This window comes from Chenopodium album, chromosome 11 (assembly GCF_948465745.1).
Source record: "Chenopodium album chromosome 11, dcCheAlbu1.1, whole genome shotgun sequence".
Classification (NCBI taxonomy): domain Eukaryota; kingdom Viridiplantae; phylum Streptophyta; class Magnoliopsida; order Caryophyllales; family Amaranthaceae; genus Chenopodium; species Chenopodium album.
Window position 1 is genome coordinate 40,789,572 of NC_137844.1, and position 19,379 is coordinate 40,808,950.

Genomic DNA, 19,379 nt, shown 5'->3' on the forward strand with positions numbered 1-19,379 from the left:
GGGCAACCGCGGCTAGTTCCTGCCAACTTTTGGCAGTTTTGAGCATCATAGGCCCGCGCCCGCGGCTTGATGACCCGCGCCCGCGGCCTGGTGGAATGCCTTGGAGACCTCTCCGAGGCCTCTCCAAGGCCTCTCTAAGCCCTCTCTAGCCAAATGCTTCTTCCTTGCTTGATCATTGAGGTCCCGAATTGTATCCTTTGCCAAGGTGAATCTCACAATACCTACACAAGTAAACAAAGGAAGGAAATAAAAGGGAAAAAGAGCAAAATAAAGGAAAACACGATAAAAACACGAGAATCATAAAGAAAAGAGGAAAAAGGAGAAACTAAAGGAAAAAGGACCAAAACTAAGAGAAGAAAGCAACAAAAAGGGAAAGAAATAACCTAAAAGACTACCCTATGAGTGCCATAAATGACACTCATCACAATGTTACAACTTATATAACAATCATATAACAAATGTCTAAATCGCATATTATGCAACCACATGGCAAAACAGAGATGCAGCCCTAACTTTAAGCAATGTCATAACCCACCTTTGTGGAGGAATTAGTCCTAAAATATCTTACAATAAATACATAAAGTATTTGAAAGAATTTCGATTTTATCTAAATGTTCATTTGATAGTAAATGTTGTTTAGGGTAAAAATTATCCCCAAAGCGTGGACCAATCCCATAGTGACACGTGGCCCAATCAAAGGGTGACACGTGTCCCTATAGGATGATTACACGTATGGAAGCCTTACAAAGAGCACCAGAAAAAGAGAGAAAATATCTACTTATATCAGGAGGCCCAGATCCCGAGAAAGCCGCAAAACGGCGCCCCCAAGGACACATGTCCTCTCCTGATTGTGTCGCCAATCAGAGTTCAGAATACTAGGTTAACAACCCTAAAAATGCACAATTCCCCACCCCTATAAATACCCTAATCATTTATGATGGGAGGAGTGGATTGTGACATAACATTCAATAGAGCATTAAAACAGCTCCAACTTCTCTCTACTTTCTCTCTCTAGCTTTTTCGATTTTCGGTTACTAACTTAACCGTCAGAGACGAATATTCTCGGAACGAAATATTCGTGTTTTGCAGGTATCCAAGCCATCCATCTGAAGACCATGACCAGTGTCCCAGGGAAAATCACAAAAATACCCGAAATATTTGGCGCCGTATGTGGGGATACTCGTCCATTATGGAAATAGATGGTCAGACACCTAACACCGGTCCTGGTCATGGTGAAGACGGACATGTAGAGGATATAATCGCAACGATCAATTCTAGTGATCCTCTGACCGCTTCATTTCATGAGGCCGAGGATCCTCCGGTGACTGATGGTTCACTTGAGCTAGCCTTGAGCAAATTTCGAAGAGAGCTTGAGGGTAAGATGCCTTCTTCTTCTAGGCCACTGCCCAGAAGAGGTGGAGAGGGCACTTAGAAGAAAGCTTAAAGCAAGGCGACTAATGCCGAATATGCTGGGAACACCCCTTTCCAACGACATGGAAGATCTCCCAGGGTGCCGCGGACGAACATGTCCAAGCTCCTTGAGAAAACACAGTCGGCTGAGGGACAGACCAGACAGCCTCAAAGGGAAGAGCCCGAGCCGTCTCGGCACTAGAAAGATGCAAGGGAATATATCCGGCACAAGCAACGGGAACGAGCAGCCTATTCGGTCACTGCCTCTACTCCAACAATGCTGGATGAATTCTCAAACCATTCTCTTTCCAAACATACCAGCTCGGTCAGGACCAGCAGAAGTCAAGCTCATCATACTCAAACTCCTATTCCAATTTTTCAACCGTTTCAGTATCAGAACCCCCAAAATTTCAATCCAATTCTGCCGCCTAACCCCCTATCTTCGAACCGGCTGCACAACCTCAGCCCATTGATTGGAAAATGCGTCTGTTAAATCTTAGTGACGAGCCACCTCCATTTTCTCAAGAAATTCTCAACTCTCTTCAACCAGCTCAGGTGAAGAGTGTACTTGTGGGTGTCTATGATGGTATAGGCAACCCAGAGGAGCATGTCACCTTGTATAGGAACTTAATGTATCTTCAAAGCGTGGATGATGCCACATTGTGTCGATGCTTCCCGCCACCCTGAAGGGTGTGGCGCAGGATTGGTTTAACAGCCTTCCGGCCGGGTGCATCAATTGTTTCACTACTCTCAGTCTGTTATTTGTGGGAAACTTTTCATACAACATACGTCCTCGCAAAACTAGCCTTAACCTGGCAATGATCGTCCTGGGAAAAAATGAAGGATTGCGTTCGTATGTGCAGAGATTCAACCAAGAAAAAGCCTAAATTCATAATCTTCCAGATGGAATGGCCTACTCTGAATTTCTCTGGGGATTAAGGCATAATGGTTTTAAGTTTGATCTAGTTAGGAAAAAGGTTCTGACATACGCAGGTGTGCTGCGGGAGGCCGAAGCCTACATCAAAGCATCTAATATTTGTTCACTCGTCAAGGCGGAACAACGGGCCAAGGGGCTGAGAAGAAGCAACCTTTTCAGCAAGACTCGACCGGGAAGAAAAAAGAGTGAAGCAACAAGCGAAAGGAAGTCTGGGTGGCCGACAGCCAGCAGACAAAATCAAAGAAGGCCAAGACGTACGAACCACAGTATGAGTTTAATAAGGATTGTTACTCAATCCTGATGGAAATCAAAGGAAAATTTGAGTTCGAGAAGCCCCAACCACTGAGAGGCTCGGCGTAGTACCGTAACAAAAACAAGTATTGTCATTACCACAAGGATGTGGGACATGACACGAATGAATGCATAAATTTGAAAAGATTGTTGGATAAACTGGCCGAGAAGGGCATGCTGAATTCGTACGTCCTAAAATCCAAATTTACGTACACTCGGACAACACAACAAATTCGAGAAGAAAAAGCAAAAATGACAAGGAAGATGATGGAAATAGTACTGACTTAGGGTTCGTGGCCATAATATTAGGCGGCTTTGCTGCAGGCGGCCCGACCATTAAGAGAATCAAGAAAGATGCTTGGAAGCTGGGAAACGTGATGCATGCCGAGGGTGTGAAGGACGAGCCCTTCCCGGAAGTAACGGTATGTGAATCAGACCGAGGCGAGATAAAATCCCATCACAATGACCCTATGGTGTTTATCATGAAGGTTGCTAAACTTAAAGGTCGGTCGTGTAACACCCCCAAAATTCGAGTCTTTTAAAACAATAAGAGTAACCTTTAACTTTCAAACCGAACCATCGAACCCTGGGAGTGTTAATGCTACACTTATTTTCCGTAGAAAATAAATGCAAAGCAAAATGAAATAATATTTAAATAAACTAAGTGGTCTAAGTTGTAGCAAAATAAAATAGTCATTACATCAAAACTGCAATTAATTTGAAACCAAGAATTGAGAGGAAATAATTAAATTCGGGAATAAACTAAATTGTCTTAGCTACGTCATTATTCTAACGTCTCCTCACACGTAACCGAGTACCCTCTTACCAACCTGCAAAATAAATCAGAAACAAGAAAAGAGAGAAAACTCCCAAAAATCAGATAAACTGAGTAATTTCAACTCCATCCCGTAAAATAAATAATTTTAGTTCAAAACATTTTAAACATAATATAGTCTCATAAATATTTTAATACTCAACCAAGTTCAAATAGTCACATAACATACTATTTCTTTATTTAAGAAAGGGAAAGAGAACGCCAGTAAGCCGGGACAAGTCCCTGTCACCACCTACTTTACAGAGGGTCGCGCGTAACCCCAATTGGCCATAAATAAAATAGAATGTCCCTAGTGTGCACACCCCTCACTAATAACCAGTGATTCGGAGGAAGACTAACAGCAATATACAATAATTTAAACCAACTAGTAACAACCATAACTACTAGTGGGCAACCTGTTCTTCACCCTTTCGGGTTTCATTTCCCTTCTTAAGTTAAATTTCACTGTACATTTTATTAGATTAAATCATTCGGTCACAAGCATTATATTGCACAAATCAATTTAATCCCAAGTAACAATATTTCAATTCCAATATTATTAGCACATAGTCGTTCCACATGACATACTAATTATAACTCAATTCTCAATAGGCCTTAGAGACCATCAATTATATATAATCGACCATCAAATCCCCAAGATTATATTAAAAAAAACTCATACGATAACAAATAATCATATTTTTCGAAATTACATATACTAGTACACAAAATAGGAAAAACTCATATATAATATATATGATTCCATATGATCATACGATAGCACACTCATCACATATAATTACATAAGCACGTATTTGACACATAATATTTCAAAACAAATTCCTAACGGGATTCTAGAGATGATGGACATTGAAAATTACCTTGATCGTGCGAAAAATCTCAAGGTAATTAACCTCCGAAACGTTCACCTACAAGCCTCCGTCTACCAATAAACAGGTCCAAGTTAGTCTTACTATATTATTGATCGAAATAGTTAGTCATCAATTAGTAGGTCATAATACCTAGTGCTAGAATCCACTAAGTAACGTTTTTAATAGAAAACAATATAAGTGTATGCATGAATTTACTTAGCTAATTAAAGCAAAATTATTTTCTTTTTGTATAAAATTCATTTGACTAAAAGCCTGCAACTCCATGACATTATTAGAGAAAAAGGCTAGGCGGCATGGGCATGGAGAATACAACGAAATTGTCGATCGATTGCAATTCATATTGGTGAACATAATTCTGCCAACTCGTATTGCAATTCTTTGGGTTTGTATATGGATTAAGAAGGTAATATATTGTAGAAGATTTCCTTTAGAATCATGGATGGAAAGAGGAGAAGAAACATGATTTACCTTTATACCAAGGCAACTATGGTGATGGGTTTTAGCGAACAACGCAAGATAGAGTAGGAAAATGGCTTCTTGAGGGTTCAATGGTTTTCTCACGGCAATTGGGATGGAGTGGTGTATTTATACATAAAGTATGGTTAGGGACTAATTGAGTATCTAGAAGGCTCTTATGTAGGATAAGATTAAATTTAAGATGGAGTTGTTTTCTTGTTTCAATCCAAAACAACAAACTGATAAAATCAGTTTTTTTTTAATAATAATCCGAAAATGAAAATAAAAATAAAAATAATAATCATACAATTTGAAAAGAATAATAATTAGTTTAAAAGTTTATTTTTGAAAAGAAATTGTTGACTAAAAAAAATACTCCAAAATTAATACTCTAAAATTTGGGGTATTACATCTACTCCCCCTTAAAACGAAAGTTCGTCCTCGAACTTTAAAGTTAGCTCTCAAAATAAGGGTCACACAACGATAGAAGATAAGTTAGTATTACATTCTACCCCCCTTTAAGAGTTTCGACCTCGAAACTCAGCGTACCTGCTCAAAAAGTTCTGGGTAGCGCTTTTTCATTTCATGTTCAGCTTCCCAAGTCGCTTCTTCAGAATTCTGATTAGACCATAACACTTTAACTAACTTTACCGCCTTATTTCGAGTACTTCTCGTTTTAGTGTCGAGAATTTTCACAGGGCGTTCTTTGAAAGTTAAGGTCTCATCTAGCTCAATAGTCTCGGGCTGGATAACATGGGTAGGGTCATGAACATACTTTTGGAGTTGGGAAACATGAAAAACATTATGAACATTGGCTAACTCCATGGGTAAGACTAGTTGATATGCTACCTCTCCAACTCTCTTCAATACTTCATACGGGCCAATGTATCTAGGACTCAACTTCCCTTTTCTACCAAACCGCATGACTCCCTTGGTAGGTGAAACCTTAAGTAAAGCCTTTTCCCCGACTTCAAATTCCACTATTCTCCTATTCTGGTCTGCATATGACTTTTGTCGATCCTGAGCTGCCTTCATGTTCGCCTGGATAAGCTTAACTTGCTTCGTTGTTTCTTCAATCATTTCTGGCCCCAAAGTCAAAGACTCACTGATATCGCTCCAACACAAGGGACTCCTACATTTCCTCCCATACAACGCTTCATAAGGTGCCATTCCTATACTCGCATGATGGCTATTATTGTATGAAAATTCGATCATAGGTAATCTTTCGTCCCACGATCCACCAAAGTCCATCACACAAGCTCTCAACATGTCCTCCAAGGTTTGTTCTTTCTGTCTGTCCATCAGTAGCAGGGTGAAACGTTGTGCTAAACTTCAGGACAGTACCAAATGCTTGCTGAAACATCTCCCAGAATTTTGATAAAAATCTTGGATCTCTGTCTGAAATAATTTCTTTAGAAACTCCATGTAGCCTCACAATTTCTTTCACATAGGCATCTGCCAACTGAGTCACATTCCAAGTGTCCTTTATTTCTATGAATCTTGCTGTTTTCGTTAGACGATCAACTATGACCCAAATAGCATTCTTCGCTGCCCTTGTAAGTGGTAATCCCATCACAAAATCCATAGAGATCGACTCCCACTTCCATCCTGGCACACCTAACGATTGCAGCTTTCCTCCAGGTCTCACATGTTGTATCTTCACTTTCTGACATGTAAGGCACTTTGCCACAAACTCGGCTACTTCACGCTTCATGTTCAGCCACCAGAAATGTTGCTTAAGATCCTTATAGAGCTTATCTCCACCTGGGTGTACAGAGTACGGGGTGTTGTGAGATTCTTCTAAAATCTTCCTTTTGAGATCTTTATTTTTAGGAATACACCATCTCCCTTTGTATTTCACTGTTCCACTATCATATACATCAAATTCAGTTGTTGCTCCTTCTTCTTTCATCTTTCTCACCTTGGTCAACCACTCATCTAACATTTGCTTCTCACGAATCTCATCATATATGGTAGGTTTGACTGACATTGCATTCAACTGAGCGTTTACCTGACCATACTCTATGTAGGGAATATTTCAAGCATTACGATAACCCCAAACTTGAACCCCACTGTGATCATACACTAAATTACGGTGGCGTTCCAAAGGGAAAGAAAAAGAGCAAAAAGAGTCGCCAACAAGTTTTAGGAACTTGTAAACCCAAAAGACAATCCAAAAGGACCATCAACTACTCCATAATGTCTTGAACCAAATAGGGTCCGGGGATGAAGGTACGAATCCAATCTACAAAAGAAAGGACCCGCCCTATAAAATAGGCCTCTACTTTGTTCTGCTCGTATTCATGTGCGCTTTTCGAATAACATACAAACATTATATTAAACCTACCCTGTTTATCTATGTTGGTTGAATATTAATGCACAAATAATACTATTATTGGCGATCACTTGAATTAAAAATCACTTTAGCCTAAACCAAATTATTAATTATCTTATTAAGCGTGATCTCAAGTACAAATTCCCTTTAAAAATCATAAAAGGTGTGATCAAGCAATAACAATATAATAAAAAACAAGCAACATAATAAATCAATAAACAATAACAACGATGATAATAACATGATATAATAAAGCTTAAATATAATAGCAAGATCCTAGGCATGATACTAACAAGATTACAAACCCTAGCATGTCACTAAACAATAAAGATCAAAGCTTTAAACCTAACATGGCACTAACATGATATTAGAAAGAGTAAAGACATCCTAAACATGATACTAGAAAGCATAAAAAACATCCTAACATGATACTAGGAATTAAATACATCCTAGCATGATACTAGGAATTAAACATTAATAAACATGCTTTCTACATTGAAAGAGAGTAATAACATTACATACTTTGAAGCCTCGTACCTCTTTCTAATAACAAAATACACGAGTTAGTAAACTTCAATGAAAATCAATAAACAATAATTAAATAATTAAAGAATTAAATTAAAATCAAATTAAATAAAGTTTAGACTAGTTTTGGACCAAACCCTCAGAAGTTATCAAACTTTCACGTCTAGGGCGAAGGCAACTTCGAACTTGGCTAGGTGTTTCAAGATCTTGTGAATGCGGAATATTGTATTTGAAAAAAGCTAGTTTAGAAAGAGAGGGAGAAAGAAAGCATATAATGCTCAAGAGAGAGAATAGAGAGAATTGATTGAGAGAATTAAGGAAGAGTTAATGAGAATTGATGATAGTTGATTAAGAGTTGATGAATTGATTGTTGATGAATGAAAACAGAAGTTCGGACCCTATTTATAGGAAAATAGTCCGGAAAATCATAGAATTTGATAAGGAATAAAACTCCACTCTGTCGCTAACAAACCGACCTTGTCGCCAAAGATTTATCTTGTCGCCAGGCGACAGAGTCTGTCGCGAGGCGACAAACCTGTCGCTTGGCGACAGAGACAGTTTTTGCGGATTTTGTTTTTATCATATCTTTTGATCTAGAAGTCCAAATAAGTCATATAATATGTCGTTGGAAAGCTCTTGACGTCTACTTTCAAATGCAATTAGAATATGATTAAAATCTTTTGTAGATAACAAGATATGACCGAAATAGTGAAAGGGTGTCAGTTTTGGATAGAGTTTCGTATATCTTTAATATCTTTTTCGTTATAGCTTGGATTTAATATTATAATATATCATTGGAAAGATAATTTCAAGATCTATCCAACCATATAAAATTTGGATAAAAAATATGAGGAACGAAAATAATATATGACTATCTTTGAACATCTTTAAATTCGAATAGAATTAGGAAAGTTTTAAAGAAGGAAAGTTTTATTTAAATCAAAACTCTATGATCTTATCTTTTCAAAAAAGGATAATTAAGATATTTTAGAAACTTGTAGAAGATTCTAATCAATCTTAATTAGTTTAGGAATAGGATTAAACCTTTGGACCCTCCTCATGATCATTGGGTCGTAGGTAAAATCCGGTTTGGGCCCAGTTTAGTATTTTGGCCATAACTTCCTCATTATTCATCGGAATTGGGCTTATAATATATCGTTGGAAAGGTCTTTTCAAGCCCCATCCAATTACACCATTATTGGACCCTTATCATGGACCAAACTAAATTGGATTGGACGTTTTTATAAAATAGAGTGGGTTTTCGAAAACAGAAAGAAGGATTTTAATAAAAACTAACCGCAACACTTGACTTTTCACACTTTCACCTCATTCGATTATGGTTCGACGTGACAGGCATTCGTCACTGGGTTTGGTTTTGGGGAGACACAATTTGGTGTCTACAAAAGCCCCCACTTTGACTGAGTTTGGAGAAACTTAGGTTTCGAAAACGAAAGTCAAAGTATCGATAGGGACGGAGAACAATTTAGAACGTTCTGCGATTCCAAATCATTCTTATAACGCCGATACCTGCAAACTAATCATTAGTTAAACATATAAGAGAGTTAAGAAACGCGTATCTTGCACCGTCGAGCACACGTCTCTGAAAGTAACCATTTGTTGTTGCTTCATCTGTTGTTTGTGACAACCTCCACAGTGCCTCGTGAGCGCCATCATTGAAAATAACCATATGTCATCGTCTTCAATATTCTTGGTGACAATCCTCCACAGTATTTCGGGAACATCGTCGAAAATAATTGTATGTCGTCATCTCCAGGGTTGTGGCAGTATGTCGCCACGGCAGTACGTCGCCGCTATAGACAATCTCTTCTTTACCTTGAGGGACCGTCGAAGTTGACCTTGCTTCGCCATCTTCAAAATTTGAGACAACACTCCACATCTTAGGGAACATTGTCTATCATTGCTGCTACATCTCGAGCTTTTCCTTAAATCATGGTGACAACCTTCCCAATCATAGCGAATGTCGTCGAAGACCGCCTCATCACGAACCGCTCTTCTCAAATATAGGTGACAACTTCCACAATCTTACCGAATGTCGTCGAAGACCGTCTCATCACGAACCGCTCTTCTCAAATATAAGTGACAACCTCCACAATCTTAGCGAATGTTGTCGAAGATCGCCTCATCACGAACCGCTCTTCTCAAATATAAGTGACAACTTCCACAATCTTAGCGGTCATTGTCGAAGATCGCCCATCTCGTGCTATCTTCTCAAATCTTGGTGACAACTTCCACAATCTTAGCAGGCGTTGTCGAAGATTGCTCATCTCGTGCTATGTTCTCAAATCAAGTGATAACCTTCACAATCTTAGCGAAAGCTATCAAAGACCGCTTCATCTTGAATCGTTCTTCTCAAATCTAATAATAACCTCCCCAATCATAGTGAAAGCTATTGAAGGTCGCTTCATCTCAAACCGTCCTTCTTAAATCCAAGTAATAGACTCTTTTAATCTTAAAGCCCCCTGTTGAAGGCTTTGTCTTCTTGAACCTTCAAATCATCTTCCATCCTAGGAAATCGTTGTGAACCGTTACTCCGGTGCTTGCGATGAGCCAATGCTTAGGCGCTTTAAGCTAAGTGAGACAATCTTTTGTCAGGTCGATCACTTATTGTTGATTGTAATCGAGCCGATTACTAAATCATGTCAAATTGCTTAGAGGGGCTAACTGGCGTACCAAGGAACCCGAAATTTCTATAAAAGGTCCGCATAATCCAATATGGGGCCACACATTCTGTCGCTGCACTGGCATATGCCAGAACCTTCTGTCGCCGCAATATCGTTTTGTCGCCAGGCGACAAACCTTATCGTTTGGCGACAGATTTCTTTTTCATTTCTACCGCTGCTGCTGCTGTTCATTGCTCGGTTTCGCTACGAAATTTCAATTTGGTCGTTTCCTTACAACCAAATCTGCTCAAATCTTTTGGAAATTAAAGCTCTTCATAATTTTGCTCAAACTTCTCTCATCTTGGAAGAATCTCATATATCTATATTCGCGGGTTTTTTTCGAAAAAAATCCGGGAATATTCTTGCTCGCTGGAATGTACCTGCATCTATATTTCAGACTATAGGACTTTTCTCATCTTTTATTATCTTAGGGTTGACTTAAGGCTTAGAGTTTCTTGACTCATTGACTTGTCATGACTCGATTCAAAGCGTTTAACACATGTGTTAGACTCAACTCGATGTGAACTTTGACTTAATGATGACTCACTATGTGTGACTCGTGTGTGCACTGGACTTGATGTGTACATGACTCAAAAACAAAAAATTTCCGTCATTTTTGTGGAGGGTACCGACTTTCTCCCGAAGACGCGAAAAAGAATCGAAGTGTTTGATGGTGCATGTTGAATGAGCTTGATCAAGTATATGCATTTGATACTATCCCTCAAGGTGCAAGGATTAATTCCTCCTAAAATATCTTAGTTGACTTGATTATGAAAGTATTAAGGTAACTTAGGCGCGGAGGCTAAGTACTTCATACTTCTTGATACAATGATGATTATAAGTGATGAGTGATGTGTGATATGACAAAGCATGCTTCAACATTATGCTAAGACTTCGTGACAAAAGGTTCCTAATTGGAAGTCTATTTAGTCATGTATCTGTGCAGTGTGTGAAAGTGACACTAAGGTTAGGCTGCAAAGGCTAAGTGTATGGAGAAGTATTATTTGATAAGAGTCAAATAATGATGACTCTTAGTCTAGGTAGGCTAATGATGTAAGGATCAAGCCCCCAAGTCTAGCTCTAAGTAAATAGGGATGAGCATTGGAGATCCCTTGATATGATCATGGTGTAAGTGTGTGAATGTGAATAAAAATGCATTTTTATTATGGCCGCACCTCAATATGAGGTTGCCTACGTATCCGTAAGGAATCAGGCCAAACGTAGCTCTAGCCGAACCTCGCACAAGTGTGTGTATACCTCAAAAAGGTCTTTTAAGGGTTGTAACGTGGTTAGGCTAAAGGTTGAAGAAGAAAGGGATAAAGGCTCAAGACCCTAGATAAGCCCCCAAAGGTGTGCAACCTTGTTTTTGAATCTTTATATTTTTTATGCTTGAGTTTCTCATTTTTGAGCTTTTTTCTTTTTTTTTTTATTTGCTCTTCTATTTTGCTTTTGCATTTTTCATATTCGCATTTTTTTATAAGTGTGGGCAATCTCGATCATGCGGTCTATCACTCACTTGGCATTCATGTTTCTCAGGCACGGTACCGAGCACTCGATAAGAAACGCAATCTGAGACATGTTCTTATCAAAGATATTTTTATATCAAAGACATTGGAACACTTGCCCTTTTGTACACTTTTATTTATTTTTGCTTATTTTTATTTTATTTTTTTTGAGATCACTCAAGCTTTCATATTTGGAACTTGCATAAGTTACACACCATCCCATCCCAAGGTTAGTAGATGTGGGTTGAAAAAATGAAAGGTCCATCGTTAGACGAGGCTCAAAGTGGTTTATCAAGAAAAGGATTATATATTTAAAGGGTTAAAATGATATGACATGGCTACAAGGGGTGCCTCAAATCATTGGTATACCTTGTGCTTAATTCGGCGTTTTTTTTTTTTTTAAATAATGCAATGATCATATGCAAGAAATAAAATGCTCATTTTATTAAAAGGGAAAAAGGAAAAACCTATGTAATAAATCTAAGGTAGACAAAGGGTGCCTATGCTAGACTTATTGGGGAAAGGTTTGAAAAAAGAAGAAGAAAGCATGAAATCTTAGTGAGAATCTTGCCTTGTATTTTGTCTCATCATTACTCACTTTTTTTATTATTATTATTATTGTCAATCACATGACTCAAACTCGATTCAACATGCATAGATGGGAAGAGATCATGAAAGAATGAAGGGAATGATATGTGTGGAGAAAGTATATGGAGAGTAGGAAGATGATGGAGATGGAGAAATATGGAAGAATTAAGAATAGAATGGACCCCCAACTCAAATGACGGAAGAACGACTCATGCATGGACCTAAGACATGGTCACGGTGACATGTACAAAGTGTGTGCTAAGACTAATGAGTGTAGGTGACATGTTAACACTTGTGTCATGACCATGTGGCTAGACTATGTGACTAGACTTAAGCAAAGACTAAATTAAGACTTCACGTATGTGCACTAGACTGGACAGGCTGTGGTATTTTAGTCATAACTTTTAATCTGTGACTCTGATTGGGACGAAACCAACTCCTAATTAAAGACAAAACTCGGGGCTACAGATCTATAGGTTATACGACTCGTGGTTCTTCCTAGAACTTCGGCTATGACCAAAACAAGTTGACGCATGTGCAGTATACGGGAATAAAAATCCGGGTTGACTTAAAGGAACTATGACTCGATTTTAGGCTTATTTATTAGTTCAAATTAATTAATTAATTAATTAAACAAAGTCCTTTAGTCATTGGTTAGTTTATTTAATCTTAACCACAAGTCAAACAAACGGTTAACACATATATAATATATACAAGCAAGGGTGCACAAGTAGTTCACATAGTCACAATATGATGAGTTTGCAACCTAACCACGGCTCTAGTTCTCTAAAGTTCAAGGATATGGGTTAAGTCAAAAAGGTCCATGGTTATGAATCCATATGCATTGCACACAAGCCTACCGGGAGGGTTGGAGCGAATGGACAGGATTCCGCGAGTTCGTGATGAAATCGAACTCGACTCCATGGTTTGGTGGATTCACAAACTTTGCACGTACCCAAATCTGAACTTTGCACATGATAGTGGGATATTCCATTGGGCAGGTGAAGCAGGAACCCCCAGAGGGTTATTTCCATATGTAGAACACATATGGGTTCAGAAAAGTGAGAAAAGGACTCAATCAATAAGTAAAATCAAGCCAACAATGCTAGAAATGGTCAAAGCAAGAAGGCAGACCCCTGGCTCGGTATTGGAAGAACTTGGCGCCAGACTACAGGGACTGTCGCCGCAAAAAAGCTCTTGTCGCCAAGCGACAGAACTGTCGCCAGGCGACAGAAACTTTTTACGGGCGACAAGCCCTGTTTTCTAGACGCTAGTTCCTACATGCCTTGGCAAGTTTCTGTGTTCTTCGAATTTTCCAGATTTCGCATCATCTTTTCGATTCTAGTCATGAAAGATATTTCTCAAATTTCCTACATGTAAAATTCCTATGGATTGACTCATGGGGTGCTCCCATGAGGACCTTTTAATGCATGTGACAATAATGTTAATCAAATCGCGCACATGAAATACTTAGAATTTTTCGAGTCTCATCCGCTCATTCTAAGTAATTGCCAAAATTAAATAAATTTCAAGAATATAAATAGAAATCCTCCCCAGTGGAGTCGCCAAAAACTGTAGGGAATATTTCAACCATTACGATAACCCCAAACTTGAACCCCACTGTGATCATACACTAAATTACGGTGGCGTTCCAAAGGGAAAGAAAAAGAGCAAAAAGAGTCGCCAACAAGTTTTAGGAACTTGTAAACCCAAAAGACAATCCAAAAGGACCATCAACTACTCCATAAGGTCTTGAACCAAATAGGGTCCGGGGATGAAGGTACGAATCCAATCTACAAAAGAAAGGACCCGCCCTATAAAAAAGGCCTCTACTTTGTTCTACTCGTATTCATGTGCGCTTTTCGAATAACATACAAACATTATATTAAACCTACCCTGTTTATCTATGTTGGTTGAATATTAATGCACAAATAATACTATTATTGGCGATCACTTGAATTAAAAATCACTTTAGCCTAAACCAAATTATTAATTATCTTATTAAGCGTGATTTCAAGTACAAATTCCCTTTAACAATCATAAAAGGTGTGATCAAGCAATAACAATATAATAAAAAACAAGCAACATAATAAATCAATAAACAATAACAACGATAATAATAACATGATATAATAAAGCTTAAATATAATAGCAAGATCCTAGGCATGATACTAACAAGATTAATAACAAACCCTAGCATGTCACTAAACAATAAAGATCAAAGCTTTAAACCTAACATGGCACTAACATGATATTAGAAAGAGTAAAGACATCCTAAACATGATACTAGAAAGCATAAAAAATATCCTAACATGATACTAGGAATTAAATGCATCCTAGCATGATACTAGGAATTAAACATTAATAAACATGCTTTCTACATTGAAAGAGAGTAATAACTTTACATACTTTGAAGCCTCGTACCTCTTTCTAATAACAAAATACACGAGTTAGTAAACTTCAATGAAAATCAATAAACAATAATTAAATAATTAAAGAATTAAATTAAAATCAAATTAAATAAAGTTTAGACTAGTTTTGGACCAAACCCTCAGAAGTTATCAAACTTTCACGTCTAGGGCGAAGGCAACTTCGAACTTGGCTAGGTGTTTCAAGATCTTGTGAATGCGGAATATTGTATTTGAAAAAAGCTAGTTTAGAAAGAGAGGGAGAAAGAAAGCATATAATGCTCAAGAGAGAGAATAGAGAGAATTGATTGAGAGAATTAAGGAAGAGTTAATGAGAATTGATGATAGTTGATTAAGAGTTGATGAATTGATTGTTGATGAATGAAAACAGAAGTTCGGACCCTATTTATAGGAAAATAGTCCGGAAAATCATAGAATTTGATAAGGAATAAAACTCCACTCTGTCGCTAACAAACCGACCTTGTCGCCAAAGATTTATCTTGTCGCCAGGCGACAGAGTCTGTCGCGAGGCGACAAACCTGTCGCTTGGCGACAGAGACAGTTTTTGCGGATTTTGTTTTTATCATATCTTTTGATCTAGAAGTCCAAATAAATCATATAATATGTCGTTGGAAAGCTCTTGAAGTCTACTTTCAAATGAAATTAGAATATGATTAAAAGCTTTTGTAGATAACAAGATATGACCGAAATAGTGAAAGGGTGTCAGTTTTGGATAGAGTTTCGTATATCTTTAATATCTTTTTCGTTATAGCTTGGATTTAATATTATAATATATCATTGGAAAGATAATTTCAAGATCTATCCAACAATATAAAATTTGGATAAAAAATATGAGGCACGAAAATATTATATGACTATCTTTGAACATCTTTAAATTTGAATAGAATTAGGAAAGTTTTAAAGAAGGAAAGTTTTATTTAAATCAAAACTCTATGATCTTATCTTTTCAAAAAAGGATAATTAAGATATTTTAGAAACTTGTAGAAGATTCTAATCAATCCTAATTAGTTTAGGCATAGGATTAAACCTTTGGACCCTCCTCATGATCATTGGGTCGTAGGTAAAATCCGGTTTGGGCCCAGTTTAGTATTTTGGCCATAACTTCCTCATTATTCATCGGAATTGGGCTTATAATATATCGTTGGAAAGGTCTTTTCAAGCCCCATCCAATTACACCATTATTGGACCCTTATCATGGACCAAACTAAATTGGATTGGACGTTTTTATAAAATAGAGTGGGTTTTCGAAAACAGAAAGAAGGATTTTAATAAAAACTAACCGCAACACTTGACTTTTCACACTTTCACCTCATTCGATTATGGTTCGACGTGACAGGCATTCATCACTGGGTTTGGTTTTGGGGAGACACAATTTGGTGTCTACACTCTACAACCTCCAAGTTCAACTTCCTAAATTCTTCACAAAGTTCCTTGGCTGAAATCATCAAGTTCACTGTATGACTTGTCTTCCTACTCAAAGCATCAGCTACCTTATTCGCCTTTCCTTCGTGATATAGAATGTCTGGGTTGTAGTCGGTTAGCACCTCAAGCCATCTCCTTTGCCTCATGTTCAAATGAGTCTGTGTGAATATGTATTTAAGACTCTTGTGGTCCGTATACACCTTACATCTCACACCATACAAATAGTGTCTCCAAATCTTGAGAGCAAACACTACGGCTCCTAGCTCCAAATCATGAGTAGGGTAATTCTGTTCATGTTGCTTGAGCTGCCTCGATGCATAAGCTACAACCTTCCCATGTTGCATAAGTACACACCCAAAACCATTCTTAGATGCGTCACTGTAGATTTCAAACCCCTCAATCCCTGATGGTAAGGTTAAGACTGGTGCTGAGGTGAGTCTTCGCTTCAATTCTTGAAAAGATTGCTCACACCTCTCATCCCACCGAAACTTAGTAGTTTTCTTCATCAAATTTGTTAAGGGTTGAGCTATCCTCAAAAAGTCTTGCACAAATCTTCTATAGTATCCAGCAAGCCCTAAGAAGCTTCTCACTTCAGTTACACTTTTGGGTCTCGGTCAATCAGAAACTGCTCGACTCTTAGATGGGTCCACCGCAACTCCTTCCTTTGAGATCACATGGCCTAGAAATGCTACCTTCTCTAGCCAAAATTCACATTTTGAAAATTTGGCATACAACTTCTTTTCTCTAAGAATCTCTAACACTTTTCTTAGATGTTCTTCGTGCTCTTCTCTCAGTACACCAAAATATCATCTACGAACACCACCACAAATTTATCCAAATATGGCTGAAAAGTTCTATTCATGAGATCCATAAAAGCTGTCGGCGCATTAGTGAGTCCAAAAGGCATAACAGTGAACTCATAATGGTCGTATCTTGTGCGGAACGCTGTCTTTGGTATATCTTCCTCAGCAATCCTTAACTGATGGTATCCTGTCCTCAAGTCAATCTTTGAAAAGATCCCAGCACCTTTAAGCTGATCAAACAAGTCCTCAATCCTAGGCAATGGATATTTGTTCTTTATAGTGACATTATTCAACTCTCGGTAGTCAATACACAACCTTAAGGATCCGTCCTTCTTCCTCACAAATAAAACCGGTGCTCCCCAAGGTGACACACTTGGCCTTATATAACCCTTTTCCAGCAACTCCTCCAACTGTACCTTCAACTCTTTCATCTCTGCTGGTGCCATTCTATATGGTGCCTTAGAAATAGCTCCAGTTCCAGGCACTAAGTCTATTTTGAAATCCATCTCCCTAATTGGTGGCATCCTTGGGATTTCATCTGGAAACACATCCTGGAATTCTCTCACCACTGGAATGTGATCTATGGACGTCTCTTCTACACTCACATCTTGCACATGGCATAAATAAATAGGGTAGCCCTTTCGGATATAAGAATGAAAAGTCATGGCTGACACAATACTAATCCCTGGTTTTGACACAACTCCCTGGTAAGAGATTCTATTCCCCTTTGCCCCCTAAGAGACACCTTTTGGGTATGACACTCAATTCTAGCCTTATACTTGCTAAGCCAATCCATCCCCAATATCACATCAAAGTCAGTTAAGTCAAACTGAATAAGGTTAGCAAGCAACTCAGTTCCTGTAATGTTAACTGGAATGTCTTGGTATATGGATCTACAAGGAACTACCTCCCCTGAAGGAATGGTTATATTGGTTTGACACAAAGATGAAGGTTTTAAAGCATGTTTATTCACAAAAGAAGTGGCTACAAAAGAATGAGATGCCCTAGAATCAAAAAGTAAGTAAGCAGGTTTTGAGTTCACAAGAAAAGTACCCGTCATAACGTTGGCATTAGAGTCAATCTCGTTCTGGTTCATGACATAGATTCTTCCATTACTGGTCCTACCATTGCCATTGTGGTTGCTTCCTCCGCCATTGTTGTTGTTTTGGCCATTCCCTCCTTGAGCATTGCCATTTTGGCCCTGAGAATTGTTGTTGTTGAAGCGATTGTTATAGTTTGAGTTCCTACCATAACCACCTCCATTATTGCCATTGTTGTTACCTTGCCCATTCTGAGCCTAATTATTGCCATTCTGCTTCTTTGGGCACTCAAATTTCTTGTGACCAACCTCCCCACATTCAAAGCAAGTAAGCAAATCTCCATTGCAGTTGCGTCCTGGATGGCTCTTGTCACATTTACGGCATGGTCGATTGCGAGATCCTTGCTGATTCTGTTGTCCCTGGTCCCGGTGGTTGTTGCTTCGATTGTTGTTATTATGACCTCCCTGCTGACCATTTCCACCATTCCCACCATTCCCATTGCTATTACCCCCGAGGCGTGGTCTCTTATCATAACCTTGACGGTTCGATGAGCTCTCACCATTCCCTTTCCTCTTATGCCTATCCTTAACCTCCTGCTCACGTTTCAAAATCCTTTCGATATTACAAGCTCTATCATAGGCCTCCTTATAGGTAGCAGCAGTACCAGCCCCAATCACCTTCTTTTGAATCCTAAAAGTCAATCCATCTTCAAACTTCTGAGCTTTGGATCTCTCATCAGGCACTACATTGGGACAAAACCTAGCATACTCATTAAATTTCTCAGCATACTCCTGCACACTCATACCAGCTGTTTGGTTAAACCTACTAAACTCACTGTACTTCTGCCTCTTGATATGCTCAGGAAAGAAACGATCCCTGATTGCTTTCTTAAAAGCCTCCCAGTTAAAGTTTTGTTGAGCTCTTATAGTGGCTCCTTCATTTTCCCACCATATATTCGCAGCCTCACGTAAATTGAAAGTGGCTTGGTCCACCTTCTGAGCATCAGGGGTACCAGCAGCAGTAAAAATCTTGTCAAAGTCGCGTACCCAGTTCTCAACTAACATGGGATCTTCCTTCCCCATGAATAGTGGAGGTTTAAGTGCAGCAAGTTTCTTAGCCATGGCAGCTTGAGGGTCGTTATCATTGTTGTTGTTGTTATTCAGCTGGTTTTGCAACAACATTCCAAGATTCTGGTTCATTTGTTCAAGAGCTCTCAACCTTGCAGCAAGTTGTTCAGGAGTCTCAGCCAT

The 19,379-nt window shown here is 38.5% G+C and overlaps 1 protein-coding gene across 1 annotated transcript; it reads right to left on the minus strand.

The window, feature by feature from the left end:
• Positions 1–17,750: 17,750 nt before the first annotated feature.
• LOC145566612 (uncharacterized) lies at positions 17,751–19,379 on the minus strand. Its single transcript, XM_081625975.1, has 2 exons — positions 18,438–19,379; positions 17,751–18,386 (listed from the first exon to the last, which is right to left on the minus strand). The coding sequence occupies exons 1-2, from the start codon at positions 19,377–19,379 to the stop codon at positions 17,751–17,753; spliced, it is 1,578 nt and encodes a 525-aa protein (XP_081482101.1).